Genomic DNA, 18,890 nt, shown 5'->3' on the forward strand with positions numbered 1-18,890 from the left:
CAGCAATAACTGCAATCAAGCGTTTGCGATCACTTGCAATGAGTCTTTTACAGCGCTCTGGAGGAATTTTGGCCCACTCATCTTTGCAAAATTGTTGTAATTCAGCTTTATTTGAGGGTTTTCTAGCATGAACCGCCTTTTTAAGGTCATGCCATAGCATCTCAATTGGATTCAGGTCAGGACTTTGACTAGGCCACTCCAAAGTCTTCATTTTGTTTTTCTTCAGCCATTCAGAGGTGGATTTGCTGGTGTGTTTTGGGTCATTGTCCTGTTGCAGCACCCAAGATCGCTTCAGTTTGAGTTGACGAACAGATGGCCGGACATTCTCCTTCAGGATTTTTTGGTAGACAGTAGAATTCATGGTTCCATCTATCACAGCAAGCCTTCCAGGTCCTGAAGCAGCAAAACAACCCCAGACCATCACACTACCACCACCATATTTTACTGTTGGTATGATGTTCTTTTTTTGAAATGCTGTGTTCCTTTTACGCCAGATGTAACGGGACATTTGCCTTCCAAAAAGTTCAACTTTTGACTCATCAGTCCACAAGGTATTTTCCCAAAAGTCTTGGCAATCATTGAGATGTTTCTTAGCAAAATTGAGACGAGCCCTAATGTTCTTTTTGCTTAACAGTGGTTTGCGTCTTGGAAATCTGCCATGCAGGCCGTTTTTGCCCAGTCTCTTTCTTATGGTGGAGTCGTGAACACTGACCTTAATTGAGGCAAGTGAGGCCTGCAGTTCTTTAGACGTTGTCCTGGGGTCTTTTGTGACCTCTCGGATGAGTCGTCTCTGCGCTCTTGGGGTAATTTTGGTCGGCCGGCCACTCCTGGGAAGGTTCAGCACTGTTCCATGTTTTTGCCATTTGTGGATAATGGCTCTCACTGTGGTTCGCTGGAGTCCCAAAGCTTTAGAAATGGCTTTATAACCTTTACCAGACTGATAGATCTCAATTACTTCTGTTCTCATTTGTTCCTGAATTTCTTTGGATCTTGGCATGATGTCTAGCTTTTGAGGTGCTTTTGGTCTACTTCTCTGTGTCAGGCAGCTCCTATTTAAGTGATTTCTTGATTGAAACAGGTGTGGCAGTAATCAGGCCTGGGGGTGGCTACGGAAATTGAACTCAGGTGTGATACACCACAGTTAGGTTATTTTTTAACAAGGGGGCAATTACTTTTTCACACAGGGCCATGTAGATTTGGATTTTTTTTCTCCCTAAATAATAAAAACCACCATTTACAAACTGCATTTTGTGTTTACTTGTGTTATATTTGACTAATGGTTAAATGTGTTTGATGATCAGAAACATTTTGTGTGACAAACATGCAAAAGAATAAGAAATCAGGAAGGGGGCAAATAGTTTTTCACACCACTGTATGCTTTAATTTTGTCTTCACCTCACATCTTAGTGGTTATTTACACATGAATAATGAAAAATAAATTAATGTGCAAGCATTTTGAGCCTATTAAAAAAACAGGGTCTCCTGCACAATTCTGATGTTTTGTAATTAATTAGTGTCACACACGTGTGAATAGGAAGGCTTGGAGAATAATGGTAACACATCTGCCGAGGGGGTGGCGGGGTGCACTAATGCTCTTTCTAAGTTCCCTGCAGACCTTTCCTGGAAAATTCCACCAGGAGCCACTGCCTTGACTCGGGACACGCCACTTCCGGTCCTGGCCCCGAGGACGACATCACTTCCCCTAGCCTTCCTATAAAGCCTCACTCCCTTCCTCTGGAATTCATTTCTGTTTTGGACTCTGTCTTGTAAACATTACTCGCTACCAAAACCTTTTACTTTTGCAGCCAGGAACACATTATACGGGTGGCTGCCCCAAACCTTTACAATGTCTCGGGTCTCTTCTTGTCATATTAGCATTATTTTTAGACCTTAAATATTTTAAACAGAAAATATGGTCTACTATAGATTAACTATAAATGCACTGTTGCTGAAATTAATTTCAGTAATAAGACCTGCTTTTACAGTAGTATACAATCATCAACATATATTTGTTATCGAGTTTAATCATTTTGTTATGCTGACTTTATCAATCAAGTGCAACCCATACCTCTGGGTCTGCAAGTCGAGATGGCTCTGGATACAAGTAGAAGATGATCCCATCTTTGGCTCCAGGCAGTGTCAGTCCTCTCACAAGGAGTATGAGCAGCATGGCATAAGGGAATATTGCTGTAAAGTACACTATCTGTAGGAAAGAGAATTGTAAAAATGAATAACCTCTTTGTTTAATGCAGCCAGATAATGAGCTATGGAAAACTAAGTTTTAGTTGACTAGTTTACACTCTTTGTAAACCTTAGGTTTTCAAAACATCCTTTTGGCTTAAAAGTTATCAGAGGAACTAAAATGCCTCACCTTGCCTGTCGATTTGATTCCCTTCCAGACGCAAAAGTAGCAGACGATCCAGGTAAGCAAGAGGCAGAGAGCCATCTCCCAGTGTAAACTGCCAAGTACTTCAATTCCTCCTGAGATGTTCAGCACTCGCCTTCTAAATGATCAGAATACTTCCCTTCAAATCAGATGCTGCTTGTCCCTCTTTACTATTTTAACACTTTATTTACTGATACACTAGTTTTAAAAGAGTAATTTGACAGGATTGGAAATGTCAAAAATGCTAATTCTTTCTGTATTTCTAATAACCTCAGACAAAGATTCATATATAAAGTGAAATGAATTCACTGACTTTTTAATTATAAATTAGTAAGTCCATGAGGTGTATATTTCAACACAAGTGCTACTTACTCCCAGAATTCCAAGGCAGGTGATGTTGCATTCATTAACTCTGGCGAACTGGTTGAAAAATTTTTGTCAAATTCCTTACAGTGAACTGTACAAAATGAAAAAGCAGTACATAAAGTGCAGCAGCAACAGTTTGTTTTTAGCATGGTCCAGAAGGTCATGGTTTTAACATTTTCATACAATAATATTTTAAGTCTTATACCCAGTATGTTTTTAGTGATAACTGTCACCTACCAATGCATTGCATTTACTGTTGATATCATCATGCCACTAACCAGCTTTGTTGTGCTACATTGTTTTGTCACAAATGACCCTGCTTGCTCCCTTGCAGCACCAAATGTTTTATCATGGGAAAGGCTTTAGGGGACACCCATCCTTAAAACATAAATCCCCATTTATCAAATGTGCAGAGTCTTCTTTTGTGGACCACAGATATATGTCACACATCCATCGCTTCTCCCATTTTTCTATCTTTACACTGATCAAACTTTAAGAATATTCATTTCACAGCTGCCCAACATTTCTACCCTACAGCCCAGTATCTTACAATTTCATCCACCAATGTCTGTCACTGTTGCTTCACTACTGAGAGTGTTCTCTCAGTTCCTCACCCCGATGACCTAACAGAAAAAAGAAAATGGATTCCCAGGTCTTGTTGATAAAGCAGATAAATGTTTACAATGAGGAAACCAGGATTAATAAGTTGTATTCTTTAATTAGTATAGTTAGTGCCATAAACAAAACTAAATAAGGTTATGGCTATCCAAACCATACAACTTGATAGTTTTAGATGTTCAATCTCTCAGGCGGTGCTTAATCTTGTAGTTAAATGAAGTCTTGATTCTCCCCAGTCAGCTTTTCACCTAGAAAGCTCATCAGTCAGTTTTTTTTCCTATGTTCCTCTCCCCAAAAACAATCTCTTGTCTTTGATCTGGGGTACATAAATCTAAATCCCTCTAGTTTCCTACACCAAGCTTCTTCCTGGGGGAGAATGTCATGCATCTAACACCAATACTACCTGTCTCCTGAAAAAGGAGTTCATATACATTAAACCCATGATCCTGATATAACAAAGGTACTTCACATCCAGATGCTTCTAAAGTCAGTCAGAAGCAGATAGCAAGGCATGCTTGTGTTACTTCTCAGAGATTGGAGTAGTTCTTATCAGCAATTCAACTTGTACTTCAAAACATTTTACAGGCAGTTATCACGAAATGATGGATATTACAAATAAACAGGAGCTAAGTGAAGAATAACAACAGAGGAAATTTCAGAAGACAAAAATGGATTTTATGCAGTCCTTAACTCAGTTCAATCCCCTTAATTCCTGAGCATAACTATTAAACTCCATTACAGTACATACATTTAATGGTTAAATACAATGGATTGTTCAATAAATATTAAAGTGTCAGTAACATATGATATGCCCACCTATACCCTTGACAATGCCTCTTTCTTCCTGTTGCCTACTGACTGATAACTAATTAAGCAGCCTATTTACAGTTTTTTTTCTGTTTGTAAACACACATAAACTGGCACTTGACACCCGATCACTGTGACCACTTATCTGTGTACGAAATCTTTTAACCAAGTCTTCAGACTTGCAAGCACATTTTCAGGATAACACTCGGTTGGCAATTTCAAAACACAAACTTCACAAAACACTACACACAGTTCTCTACATTAGACACAATTACCAAAACTGAAATCTCTTTTATTTGGTACACTCATTGGCCAATTTCCTGCACCTAACTCTCAAGCCTGTAAACACAAATTTATTTTCTTATATAGCAGAGCATAAGCACTATAAATAGGCAACAGGTTAGTTCTCTTGGTTTAGACAATAATGGAGGCAAATATTACTCCGAGACATAAAGAAGAGGTGCAAGGATTAGAGGAGGAGGAGGAGGATGAGGACAAAAACATGGAAGAAGACAAAGAAGAACCATTACGGATGAAATCTTGGCTATGCTGGTTGATTGTGTGATCAACCATAGTTTGAGTATGAGGTATGCTGCTCTGGGTACATCAACTGTCCATGATTTTTCATGCTTCATCTCTCACTTAACTCCTCATTCCTATACCCCACTGAAGAATATTTCTCATCATGGAGGTGGAAGGTGTATGATCACCAACACTACAGATGCATACCCTTTCTCCAAGCGATGGAGGAGGTCTGTGGGAATACAGATGAGGTGACATGCCAGGAGCTGATCCTTCACTCTAGACAATACTTCCCCAGTTGTCAATGCAGAGAGAACTTTGCTTGTGATGTAGATGACATGCTGTGGCCAGACACAAAAAGGAGACAGGAGGTGGCCTCATTTTTTCCTTACTTATCTTTTTTTCCTGTAAAAAACCTGTTTTCAGCATCTTCTTCTGTATTTATTTTGCCTATAAGTCTAATGGTCATGCCCAAGTATAAGTCAAAATGTATTGTTTTTGGAAAATAAATTTGTTTTTCCCTTCATATTTGTGTTTAATATTTGAATGGATTTGGAACCATGTATAGTAGACTGCTCTGCACTGTACACTGAAAATTTGAAAGGTATTGCAGTGTTTTGCGTTTATTAAATCAGTGTGTCGTTGGTGCTTTGGGTGAGCAATTGAAGGTTTGTGTGCAGTATTCTGATGCAAAAATACCGTTTATTTTACCCCTTTTTCCAAAAAAAGTTGGGATTCTGTGTAAAATGTTAATAAAAACAGAATGTGATGATTTGTAAATCATGTAAACCATATATTTAATTGAAAATAGTACAATAGACAACATATCAAATGTTAAAACTGAGAAATTTTATTGTTTACTAGACATTAAGCCCGTTACAATAACGGGCGCTAGAACAGTAGTCCATAAACATTAGTAGGAACAGTCTATATTAAATGGCATGGGACCTTTTACCTCATTAATTTTTTTCCGTAAAATGTCTGTAATTTTCTCTGACAGTAATACTGGGTTTTCTGTCCACAGTATGCGTTTAATTTTCTGTCACAACAGTGGGCAATCAGCAGATTCTCTCCAGCAATTGATGTAATGTGCGCGAAAATAAATCTACTTTTACTTTACGCTTTACTGGGCCAAGCTTTCTTAATCACAAATCTGACATCCTCAGAGTAAATACTTGCACAATAATGGGGAAGCTGGTCTCCGCGTCTCGGTACCCGATTGGATTTTTCGTGTTTTCTGTTTTAGGTCTTACCTCATTTACCAAAATCCGATTGGATCTGCCGCGCAATATTTTATAGGTCCCGCCCTCTCTGTCTTGTGTGACGCGTTAGGCGGCCTTTGAAGCATCTGCTTTGAAGCATCGCACCATGCCCCGCGCATGCGCACTTCACCAGAAGACACACACACACGGACACTGGACGCACACAGGGGTTTTATTAACAGAGGATTAAAATAAGATGACCATCCGTCCCCGTTTTCTGGGGACAGTCCCCTTTTTTGGACAACTGTCCCCACTCAGAAACATGTCTCTGTTTTGTCCCCGGTTTAAGATTTCATCCCCGGTTTCAGCTGGTTCACTTTTTTGAATGTATCTCATCACCACGATAATTTGAACTCGACGCGCATACGCGATGTTTTGACGGAGGTTATGCTTTACCACATCTTGCAACTTTGGCGAGAAATCACGTGATAAGCTTTCGCTTTGTAGTCTACGCTCCTCTAGCCAAACCCCATGTCCCTGGATTGGCCCAAAAAATTCTGGTCACCTTAAATAAAAATGTATTCTGATTTTAAATTTGATGCAAGCTGCCCATTTCAGAAAACTTGGGACAGGGGCATTATGCGGCATCACTACTTTTAAGAACACTCTGTAAATGATTGGGAACTGAGGAGACAGAATGCTGTAGTTGTGAAAGTGATATGTTGTCCCATTCTTGCCTGATACAGGATTTCAGCTGCTCAACAGTTTGGGGTCTCTTTTGCCGTATTCTTTGTTTCACAATGTGCCAAACATTTTCAATGGATGACTGGTCACTTTTACTATGGAGCCTTGCTGTTGTAATATGTGTGCAGAATGGGGTTTGGCATTGTCTTGATGGAATAAGCAAAGCCTTCTCTGAAAAACATTTGGTATAGTTGGCAGCATGTGTTCCTCCAAAACCTGTATATATCGTTCAGCATTAATGGTGTCTTCCCAGATGTGCAAAATACCCATGCCAGGTTCACTAACAAACCCCCCACACCGTCACGGATGCTGGGCTTTGAACTGTTCACTGATAACAAGCCAGTTTGTCCCTCTCCTATTTAGCCCGGAGGATGTGGTGTCCATGATTTCCAAAAAGAATATTAAATTTTGACTCCTCAGATCACTGCACAGTTTTCCACTTTTCCTCAGTCCATCTTAAATGAGCTCAGGCCCAGAGAAGGTGGCCATGTTTCTGGATCATGTTTATATATGGTTTCTTCTTTGTATGGTGGAGTTTTAACTTGCATTTGTGGATGCAATGATGAACTGTGTTCACAGACAGCGTTTTTTTCGTAAGTGTTCCTGAGCCCATGCAGTGCCTGCCACTATGGAATTGTGTTTCTTTTTAATAAAGTGCTGTGTAATGGCCTGAAGATCACAGCCATCCAATATTGTTTTTCAGCCTTGTCCCTTGCATATAATGATTTTTCTGGATTCTCTGAAGCTTTTAATAATACAGTATACCATAGATGATCCATCCATCCATCCATTTTCCAAGACGCTGAATCTGAACACAGGGTCACGGGAGTCTGCTGGAGCCAATCCCAGCCAACACAGGGCGCAAGGCAGGAACCAATCCCGGGCCGGGTGCCAACCCACCGCAGGACACACACAAACACACCCCCACACCAAGCACACACTAGGGCCAATTTAGAATCGCCAATCCACCTAACCTGCATGTCTTTGGACTGTGGGAGGAAACCCACGGGGAGAACATGCAAACTCCATGCAGGGAGGACCCGGGAAACGAACCCGGGTCTCCTAACTGCGAGGCAGCAGCGCTACCACTGCGACACCGTGCCGCCCACCATAGATGATGATATCCCTAATTTCTTTTTTACATTGAAGAACATCATTCCTGTTCTATTCTGTTGCACTATTTGCCCACATTGTCTTTCACAGAGTGGCAAACCCCTCTCTATCTTTAATCCGAGAGACTCTATCTCTCTGGGATACTCTAAGATGCCCAATCATGCTACCGACCTGTAGCCCATTACCCTAATTAGTTGTAAGATGTTCCACCAGGTGTTTTTTTTCAGCATTACACAACTTTTCCTGTCTTTTGTTACCCAGTCCCAACTTTTTTGAAACATTTTACTACCTCAGGTTCTATAGGAAATTCTTGAAACAGTACAGAAAATAAAGTGAAACAGTCTCAATCATTTTAACTAAACATGGCTGCAGCCTACCATGTGTGTTTATGTTACAAACAGCAGGATGAGCAACGACAAGAAATAAAAAGGAACATTCCACATTCTTCCAGCAAACAGCAATAATACACTGTTAGCTAGTAACGAGATAAACAGTAACTGCTAAACTATATATATATATATATATATATATATATATATATATATATATATATATATATATGCACAACTACCCTTTATATCAGTCCCATTCTGGATCTTAGCTCTAGAAATTTGTTTCTTGTGAGTGGCTCTGTCATAGCATCTGCAATCATTCTCTCAGTCTCACAATATGAAAGTACAATCACTTTTCGTTCAATTAAATCATGAATGTAATGGTGTCTGACAACAATATGTTTTGTTCTTGCATTGATTTTTTCACTGGTTGCAAGTTTAATGCATCCTTGATTGTCCTTATAGAATACTGTAGGATGGGACATTGGCTCTCCAAGATCTTCTGGTAACTGGTGCAACCAAACAACTTCTTTTCTGGCATAGGCAGCCGAAATGTATTCTGTCTCTGTAGAAGATAAAACCACAGAAATTTGCTTCTTGCTGGACCAGAATATACTGTAGGACTCTCTCCTAACTTGATTAAGTAACTGCTTGTAGATTTGAGAGTGCTGAGGTCACCTGCCCAATCCAAGTCCAAATATCCTATGAGATTGATATTACCAGTTGCAGACAATTTTAAACTCAAGTCTTTTGTTTGCTTGAAATATCTCATTACTGTCTTGATTGAGTTCCAGTCTCTTGGACGGGGGTTTACTTAAGCGTCTGTAGAGTAGTGATATTGCAGCTGCCATGTCTGGATGCGTGGTGGTTGCAATATATAGGTGCCCCCACTGCTTGTCTTTACTGTTCATTAGTAGGGAGAAGATCTCCTTCTCCTTCCAACTTTAGATATGCTGTCTCCATGGGTGTGCTTGCTCCTTTGGCTCCAGTCATGTTGAAGTGCTGAAGAACTGCATCAATTTTTGCACTCTGTTTCAACAGGAAGTTGCCGTAATATGTCATGTCCCCAAGGTCTTTAATATCAAAGTGCTGGTTGAATACTGCAGTTAACTTTGCTCCTAATCCTTTTTGTGAGCAATAATTAAATCAACCACATAGAGCAATAGATTTATACATTTAGAGTATAAACATGGATCTGCTCTGTTTCATGTGAATCCTTCATCTGGCAGAACTTTGTTTATTTTTGAGTTTGACGCTTGAGCTGATTGCTTAAGTCCATAGAGGGATTTTTGCAGTTTGCAAACAAGATGCTCTTCTCCATTTTTTACATATGGTTCTGGTTGTGTCATATATATTATCCTCTTCAATATCACCATTAAAAAAAGGCTGCCTTGATATTGTGATGTTTCACAATCATTTTTCTTTGAGCTGGATTGTCATCAAATTTCTGAAAATACTTTGTTTGGCAACTGGAGCAGAAGTAGCATCATAATCCTCGCCAAATTTTTGTGAGTACCCTTTAGCAACTAACCTTGCTTTGTCCTTATAGTCTTTGCCCTCTGAGTTACATTTGGTTTAAAAACCCATTTAGATCTTATTGCATGCTTGCTTTGAGCTACTGCCTGTTACATTTGGTTTAAAAACCCATTTAGATCTTATTGCATGCTTGCCTTGAGGTAGCTCTGACAGTTACCATGTCTGAAGATGATGTCTTGATGTAATATTCTGTGCCCCTTTTGGGACTCACTGTACCCAACAATTGTACCTCCTTTGGCACAAGCGTCCTGTTTCGTATGCTTTTCCTTTGAAATATGCACATAGGCTTTACTTCCAATAATTCTCATATGGCTCAAATTCGGTTTCAATCTGTTTCATAGTTTACATGGAGTTTTCTCAATTGCTTTTCCTGGTAAGCGGTTTTGGAGATAGCATGCTGTGATAACTGCCTATCCCCAATATGTTGTTGGCATATAAGCATGCACTTTCCATTTTCACATAAAGTATCGTTTATTCTTTCTGCGACTACATTTTGTTCTGGGTTATATGGTACATTAGTCTGGAACATAATTCCATGCTTTCTGAGAATAGCTTGTGTAGTGCCACTTGTATATTCAGTTCCATTGTCTCTACACAGCACTCTTGGCATTTTCCCAAATTTATTACAGTGGACCCTTGACTTACGGACCCAATTCGTTCACGAGGGCTGGTTGTAACTCAAGTTGGTTGTAAGTCAAGACTATTTTTCCCATAAGAAATCATGGAAATACCCATAATGCGTTCTGAACCTGCCACAGCAACACTTACTTAACCTTTTCATAATAAAAAAGGGTTGTATAATGTGCATAATTTACTAAAAACACCAATCATTTTTCTAATGTACTAACCAAAACGTTATAAAAAGCGCCTAGCCTACCAGAAACAACAATTTCATACTGTACTCACCATTAAAGTTGACATCTTTGGCTTGCATGAAGGGAGGAGGAGGAGAATGAAATGGAAGGTGGTTGTTGTTTGGATGGAGAGCCCCCTTCCATAAGAACATCGGGACTCTGGCTCTCTGGTGTCCTTTCTCTCCTTAGGAGAGGCTGTAGCCCACAATGACCTGCTTCTGGCTCACTGGGTCTCAACCTTTTCATAAATAAAAACTGGTCTAAGGTTGTCTGTTTCTGTCTCTTCTTCAACACAGTTCTGTAGTATTACATGACATTGTCATTAAGCAAGTTAATGCAACGATTAGCTGTTTCTCTGTCTGGGTGGAACTTTTCTAAAAATGTTTGTAGCTCTGTTGATTTTTTTCAGGATGTCCTTTATTTCAGACAAATCTTTTCTTTGTAAAATTGTCAAGATGGTAGATTTTGACATGCTGTACATATTAGCGAGATCGGTCACACGAACGCCACTCTCATATTTCTGCACAGTTTCCTTCTTCATTTCGATTGTGATCACTTTCTTTACCTTCGTTACCTTCTCTTCCTTCCTTAGCTTCCTTTTTAGCTTTTTTGGGACCATTTTGATAGCAATTATCGAAATAAATTATATAAATCACTGCACTGACTGAAATTATATCCACAAACACACATATCTGGGCACTGGCTGACACTTACGAATGCTCTTGGCTGTTTGTTTACAATCGCACAAGCGGATACACGTGACCGCATTCGGGTCATAACTCAAGACGTTGGTTGTAATTCAAAACAAAAATTTTGGTCGTAAACCAAGTTGTTCGCATGTCAGGCCGGTTGTATATCGAGAGTTGACTGTACTTACTTGAGCCAGATACAGTGGAACCTCTGTTCATGAAAGTCTCGGAAGACGTACAAATCGGTTTACGACCAAAAAGTTCACCAAACTTTTGCATCTGTTCACAACCACACACTCGGTATACAAACAAGCCAGTTTCCCTTTCGGTTTGTACGTGTTCAGTCTCTCTCTGGGCATTTCCTGTGCAGCGAGCAAGAGAGAGAGAGAGAGCGAGAGAGTGCGACACATACACACAGGCGTGCGAGAGAGAGGCACACACACACACAGGCGCGCAAGAGAGAGACACACACACACACAGGAGCATGCGAGAGAGAGACACACACACACACAGGAGCGCGCGAGAGAGAGACACACACACACACAGGAGCGTGCGAGAGAGAGACACACACACACACAGGCGCGCGAGAGAGACACACACACGGGCAGCGTGAGAGAGACACACACACAGGCGCGCGAGCGAGAGAGAGGGCGACACATAAGGTAGAGAAGGCAGTTAAAGAATGCACTGGGCTTGTTTTTGTTTTCACTTCTGTTTACAGCGATTGGTTCGTAGCGTGCATTGTTGCAGTGTTACTTTTCTTGGTGGTTTATTAAATTACGGATTTTTTCAAATGTTAATTTTTTTCCCTGTGCTTAAAACTCATTAAAAAAAGTGCTTTTAGCCAGCGGTTGGTATTGCTATAGCACAAACTATTGCAGTGTTAGTTTTCTCTGTTGTTCAATGTTTTCTCAGTGTTATTCAATGTTTTTACATTTAGTTTACTATTACGCTGTGCATTCTATGGTTTAATTAACTATATTTGTGCTTAAAAACTTAAAGAAATATATATATTTACATACAGCTCGTATGGTCTGGAACGGATTAATTGTATTTACATACAATCCTATGGGGGAAATTACTTCAGTTCACGACCAAATCGGGTTACAACCAGAGTTTTGGAACGAATTATGGTCGTGAACCGAGGTTCTTCATCTTTGTTGTACAATAGGCTTACTGTGGTATACAAGGAATAATCATTAATGAATGTGAAAAAATACCTGTTCTTTCCTGGAGTCAAGTTTTTTATTGGACCACAAAAATCTGAATGAATTAAGTCCAAGGGGTTTTGAGCTCTGCTGTTACTCTGCTTTGAAAAGGGTTTTCTTGCCATTTTGCCCTTAATGCAGCTGTCAAAATTCTTTCTTTGATCACACAGATTAATTTTATACCACTTGCATACTGATCCTCAACTATTTTCTTTATTGTATCATGACTTCTGTGCCAAAGACGTCTATGCCATATATCGATGCAGTTTGAATGTTTTTCTTCTTTTTCACTGGTACAGCTCATCTGTTATTTTAACCTTTGCAAGTAAGCAATCCACTTTTGAATGTAATCTCTTTATAACTCATGTAATGAACTATAAGAAACTGCTTAAATTGGTATTGTGTGGGTATACTGAGAAGGGCGTATTCCTTAGGAATGCGAGTGCCTGATAACTCTTTATTTTGGTAATAAACTCTGTATACTCCTGTATGTAATAAATCAGGATGTAACTGTAACTTACAGCAATATATGTATGACCTCAAAATGAACTTCCATGTTTTTTTCTCTTTGGCTAATGAATAAGCTAGGTAATAAAAAGAAAGGGATTTCTTTCTTTTAAGCAGTCTGTCTGATCCCAAATCAGTTGTACTAAGCCAAGGGCAGTCTCTCAGTCTCTTTAACTCACCAAGAATAAAGAAATTGCTTTTTATTTTAAATTGGTGTTTTTGTATCCCGTTTTATTCGACTTCAGCGTCCACAAAAACCATCTCCTACTCCTTCAGATTTCATTAATTTTCCATTGGCTGTGGTAATTATCTCTGTCTTGCTTCAATCAAGCTGAGTAAAGAATTTTTTGTCATTGGTCACATGTTTTGTAGCTCTTGCATTAACACACCATGCCTGCAACAATGAGATGCCATATTTGAATTGAAAAGCATACTCAGTATCTGAAGCAGTTTCTATTTCTGCTTTGACATTTTTTGCCTTTTGTTTACTTACTTTTCGCATTATAGCTTTCCGGACTCTACAATCAACTTTTATATGGCCTGGTTTTTTGCGTATGAAGTATTTACAGGTTTCCTCCTGCACATCACTATTCTTATTGTTGTTTTTCATCTATAAAGCAGATTCTGCACTGCACTTTCACTATTCATATTTTCTGTTTTACGCTTACATTCATCCACAAGCGTGCCTTTAACATATTCAAGTGTCAGTTCATCATCTGGATGTGCATCAAGTGCTGTAACAAATGTTTCATAACTTCCAAGTAGACCACTAAGCAGCAGCGCTGCAACATGAAAATCTTTTATTTCTTCTCCTATGTCTTTCAGCTCTTCAACTATTTTTAAATTATGCCTTAAATAATCCTACATATCTTGGTCTTTCATCATCTTGGTCTGGTATTGCCTTCTAATTAAACAGCGTTTATTGCTGAGATTTGCTTTTTTGTGCACCTTTTGTAATTCTTCTGACATTTCTTTAGTGGTTTCACAGTTATATATATGTATAATCTGATCATCATCTATGCAAAGTTAAATCGTGCTCTGCGTTCTCTGGTTATTTTCTATCCACTCATTCGTGGGTGCTGCTGGTTTAGCTTCACTTACACACTTCCATGTACCTTCTTTTATTGGTAGCATTTTCATCTTAAACTTCCAAGACTGATAGTTCTGGTTCATCAGGTTCGCTATTGAAAACTTTGCTGAAGTGGTGTTAGTTGCCATTTTTACCGTTTTCTGCCATAGTCCTTATATGTCGCTATACTTTGCACTTATTTACTGTAGCTGGTTGTGACTGGGCCCATAAGTCATTGGGAATTCTTGAAACAATACAGAAAAGAAAGTGGAACAGTCTCAATTATTTTTAACTAAACATGGCTGCAGCCTACTATGCGTGTTTTTATTACAAATAAGATGAACAACGACAAGAATTAAACAGGAACATTCCACATTCTTCCAGCAAACAGCAATAATACACTGCCACCTAGTGACGAGATAAACAGTAACTGCTAAACTAAATATATTGTAGTTGTTGCATTAAACATGTGTTACCTTACTCCAACAGATCAAAATGAGCATATCATTGTCATAGAACAATAACATTTCTCAGTTTCAACATGTGACATGTTGTCTTTTTTCTATTATCAATTTAAAATTGGGTTAAATGATTTGCAAATTATCACATTCTGTTTTTATCCACGTTTTACACAGCATCCCAACTTTTCTTTGTAAATGGTGTTGTATGATTTTAAATAAAGTATTGACATTTTCCATGTTGTGTGAGTGTTTTTTGGGGATTGTGTGAAATTTTTAAAAAATGAGCTACAGTTTCTGAACTCATGTGTAAGCTGTAAAAAAAACTGTGAAATCTATTTTGATCCTCAAAAAGACACACTCATCCACACAAATACTTCCTTGGTTACTTATAGCAGGAACAATGTGAGTTTTCATTTGGCTGAATACACGCATTTTTAAGTTATTAAAGAAAACTATTGGTAGACCAGTGTGGGAACAAGGAGAATATGCTAAATCCTCGCAGACTGTGGCTGGCCTGTGAAATTTTGTGGCTGGACTTGACAAAGGCTGCTCTACTGCCTGACAGAAACTGATGAATTTTGCCTAGGACAATGGGGAAGAATGTCAGCGTCCAGATCTGCAAAGCTGTTAGTAGATAGTACTTTTATCTGTTTTGTATCTGGGGAGGGTGTTTAACAATTGCTCATATTATTTTTGGCATGGATTTGAAGAATAGTGATTAGTGCTGTTCCCATATAGCTTTAGAGTCTGAGGTGCAAGTAATTCAGTAACTGACACTGTCTGTGTAGAATCTGCACATTTGTGAGGTTCGCCCTTTTTTTTTCCTTATGTACTGTTTTCCAGTAACGGTGCACTGCACAATAACGTACAGTGAATATACTTGACTTGAGCAGTCCTAGTTTTCATCCTCTTTCTCTATACGTTTAGCATTCATTTGCTCAGAGGTCGATGCGCTTGCTGCTTTCTTAACAACTCTTCTTTACTCCACCCTAGCGCCGCACTTCTTTTCTTCTTTCATCTGCATCTTTTCGCATTAAAACTGATTAAGTCAGTGTTTGTGTTGCAATTACTTAGTACATTTTCTTTAATTTTTCACTTAAGCTGGAACTTAAGTCTTCAATCTGCCTCAAGAATGATTTAACATATGAAGAGATAGGGAAACTGACGCCAAAGGTGGTAAGGAAGAGAATGGCGCCGTACACATGCGCCGAGAGTTGATTCTACAATAAAATAAAAATAAAAAGAGGAATAACCTTGGAGGTCAGTCATCACCCCGAAAGTGGATAGAAGACATCTGTTGTATATGTGTACCAAATTTCAGGACAATAGTTCAAACGGTTTGCAAACTACAGGTGATTTAAAATCCTGGGCAGACAAACAAACAGCCATGGTAGCGTATTATATAAGAATATATATATTGTCACACACGCATGTTTAGGAGTTAACTAAAGGGCTTGAGTACATGTAATTCCACGCCGGACCAGGGGGTGGCAAAGTGCACTAATTCTCCCTCTCAATTTTTTACAGACCATTCTAGGGAAATCTCACCCTGCTCTGGGGCAGCCAACGACGTCACTTCCGGTTCCGGTCCTGATGACATCACTTCCCCTACTGGCCTTTAAAGCTTCCATCGTGTGGATAATAAGGGAGTTCTGTTTTGGACTTGATTGTGCGAACATGTAAATGTTTTTGCAACAGTTTTGCATCTGGGAAAAATTATACGGGTGGCTGCCCCAAACCTTCGCAATGTCTGATGGTCATTCTTCTTACAGTGGTGTAGCCAGCAGGATGATAAAAGCCCAGAAGAGAAAGGGACTAGATCTGAATCATGACCAGGTGGGAGAGTACCGGGGCCAAGCTTCCGGGTGGGGGTTTCATATCGAATTTTAGAAAGTACCAGTGCAGACTCTGCTCCCTTTGTCTAATTCTGGGCCACATAGATTGAATAGAGAGAATGTCGATGGGACACACCGTCGTGGGCTGGTCTCTATGGGGGAAACGACGGGGACTTATTATGCTCTCTCGGAGGAGAGAGCTGTCCTCCCTGCAGAGGCCAAGGCCTCAGAGCAAAATGGGGATTCCCCAGACCAGCAGGTGAAGAGATTACAGGCATGGAAGCTAGACCCTGAGCGGTCTACCCAAGAGCAGCTTGATGCTCTATGGGAAGCGGTGGCGGCTTGGCTAAAGCCCACTGAGTGCACCACCTTCCAAATTCTGAAAAAGGTAGCCTGTTTCATATTAATAAGTAATCTGCTGGAACATTTCACCCAGCTGGTCTGGGGAGACTTTTCTACTGTGAACAAGCTCATCAAGCTCATTGAAACATCTATGACAGCCTTGTAATTTGGGAGAGCAGAAAGGTCCTTTAGCAGATGTTGTGGAGATTACGTCCCTCCTAATCTGCCCTCTCGGCATAAATCGAAGTTTGCACTGGACTCCCCGATTCCATGGGCGCAGCCCTCCCTTGGGACTGAGGCAGAATGTAAATGGAAAGAGGGGTCTTTGGCTCATACAGGAGAGGTAGTTGTAAACAGATTTAAAGTGGAAGCTCTCTTTGATTCCGGCAGCAGCATTTCCATTGTTGATCACTGGTATGTACTACCACGACAGTGGCTAAAAATAAAGACCAGTATTACCTGTGTGCATGGAGATATCCGATTCTATAAATCCGCCCGATGTTTCATCAGCCAGGGAGGATCAATAAAAAGAATTACCGTAGCGGTCCTCCGAAATCCACCTTTCGCTGTGATTCTCGGGCAGGACTGGTCTGATAGTAAAAGTGGTGAAGTACTGAACCCTCCTAAACCTAATTTGGGCCTAATAACAGACGGGAATCCTCCGTCGCAGGTTGTCTCCACACTGTGTACTCAGTCGGCAAGGAGAGATGTAGGAGACCAAGAGGAGGATGGAGAGCTTCCCGGGCCATCGCAGACCGTTACGTCATCTGTCCGCGTCTCAGCAGAGCAGGATGACTCCCCGCCCATTGACGTCAGACTGGACCCTCTCTCAGATTTAAGCTTTCAATTTAGAAAAACACCGGCCTTGTTTAAAAGGGAACAATGGAATGATGATTCACTTAAATTTGCAAAGAATGCAGTGGTTCCCGTCAACGGCCAAGGCACCCATCAGCCCATGCCACGGGGCTGGGAATTAACGAGGAGGATCGCCGCTTCTGTATCTCTTGTCCAGAGTGTCAGCTGCGGAAAATTCCTAGGAGGGACTGTGCTCCTCTTGTTCCCCTTCCCTTGATTGATGTCCCATTTGAAAGAATAGGGGTCGATATAGTGGGACCCCTCGAATCCTCGGCCCGAGGACATAAATATATATTAGTCCTCGTGGATTATGCGACCCGATGTCCAGAAGCTGTTCCATTGCGCTCAGCTAATTCGAAAGCCATCACACGGGAACTAGTAGGGGTCTTTGCGCAAGTTGGCATTCCTAAAAAAGTCCTTATGGACCAAGGGATGCCGTTTACCTCGGAGACAATCAGGGAAACGGCTAAGTTACTTAAAATAAAGCACTTAAAGACCATGGTGTATCATCCTCAAACCGACGGTCTAGTGGAGAGGTTTAATCAAACTCTTAAACAGATGCTTCGCAAGGTGGTCAGCGGGGACAGAAGGAATTGGGATCAACTCCTCCCCCTCGTACTCTTTGCCTACAGGGAAGTCCCAGAAGCCTTGACGGGGTTCTCACCCTTTGAATTATTATATGGACGACAATCCCGGGGCATATTGGACATTTTAAAAGAAGGTTGGGAAGGAGAGGCTCTTCCCTCGACTAATATTTTGTAGTATATCACGCAGTTATGCAATAGATTTGGAAAAATTCGACCCATATTAAAAAGTCACATGGAGGAGGCGCAAGCAGCACAGGCCCGCTATTATGACCGTGGCACGACACTTTGGGAATTCCAACCGGGGGATCGGGTCATGGTGTTGGTTCCCACCTCTCACTCTAAACTACTTGCCCATTGGCAAGGGCAATACGAAGTTAAGGAGAGGAAAGGACTTGTCGACTATTTGGTGAAACAGCCCAATCGTCGACCAAGCGAGCGGATATATCACGCGAACCTGCTGAAACCGTGGAAGGAAAGGGACCCTGATCCCTCCTCCGGCCAGCCCCGCTCATTCTTTGCTCAGACCAACACAATTAACTTCAGCTCTAACTTTAATACCCGACAGAGGCGAGAGCTCGAAGCAGTTATCTCGTTCGTCCCAGAGGTGGTAGACGAAAACCCCAGAAGGACCTTTCTGATTGCCCACGATATTGTGGGTCATAGTATGAGAGTGCCCCTATCGTCTTCCCGAGGCAAAGAAGGCTGAAGTGAAACTGGAAATCAAGCGCATGCTGGACCTAGGTGTCATAGAGGAAAGTTATAGACCCTGGTCCAGCCCAATAGTCTTGGTTTCTAAGCCCGCCGGAAGCTGGAGATTTTGCAATGACTTCCGTCGACTTAATCAGATCTCACAGTTT

At 40.6% G+C, this 18,890-nt stretch overlaps 1 protein-coding gene across 1 annotated transcript in view; it reads right to left on the bottom strand.

Moving 5' to 3' along the window:
• Window positions 1-18,890, bottom strand: part of LOC114647941 (sodium- and chloride-dependent GABA transporter 2-like) — a 43,471-nt gene that overhangs the window by 12,382 nt on the left and 12,199 nt on the right. Inside the window, exons 4-6 of the mRNA XM_028796651.2 lie at window positions 2,759-2,843; window positions 2,372-2,504; window positions 2,069-2,203 (exon numbers count right to left, since the gene is read on the bottom strand). Of these exons, the coding sequence (XP_028652484.2) occupies window positions 2,069-2,203; window positions 2,372-2,504; window positions 2,759-2,843 (353 nt within the window). The remainder of the gene's footprint in view (window positions 1-2,068; window positions 2,204-2,371; window positions 2,505-2,758; window positions 2,844-18,890) is intronic.

The sequence above is a fragment of the Erpetoichthys calabaricus genome, chromosome 3, assembly GCF_900747795.2.
Source record: "Erpetoichthys calabaricus chromosome 3, fErpCal1.3, whole genome shotgun sequence".
NCBI classification, from domain to species: domain Eukaryota; kingdom Metazoa; phylum Chordata; class Cladistia; order Polypteriformes; family Polypteridae; genus Erpetoichthys; species Erpetoichthys calabaricus.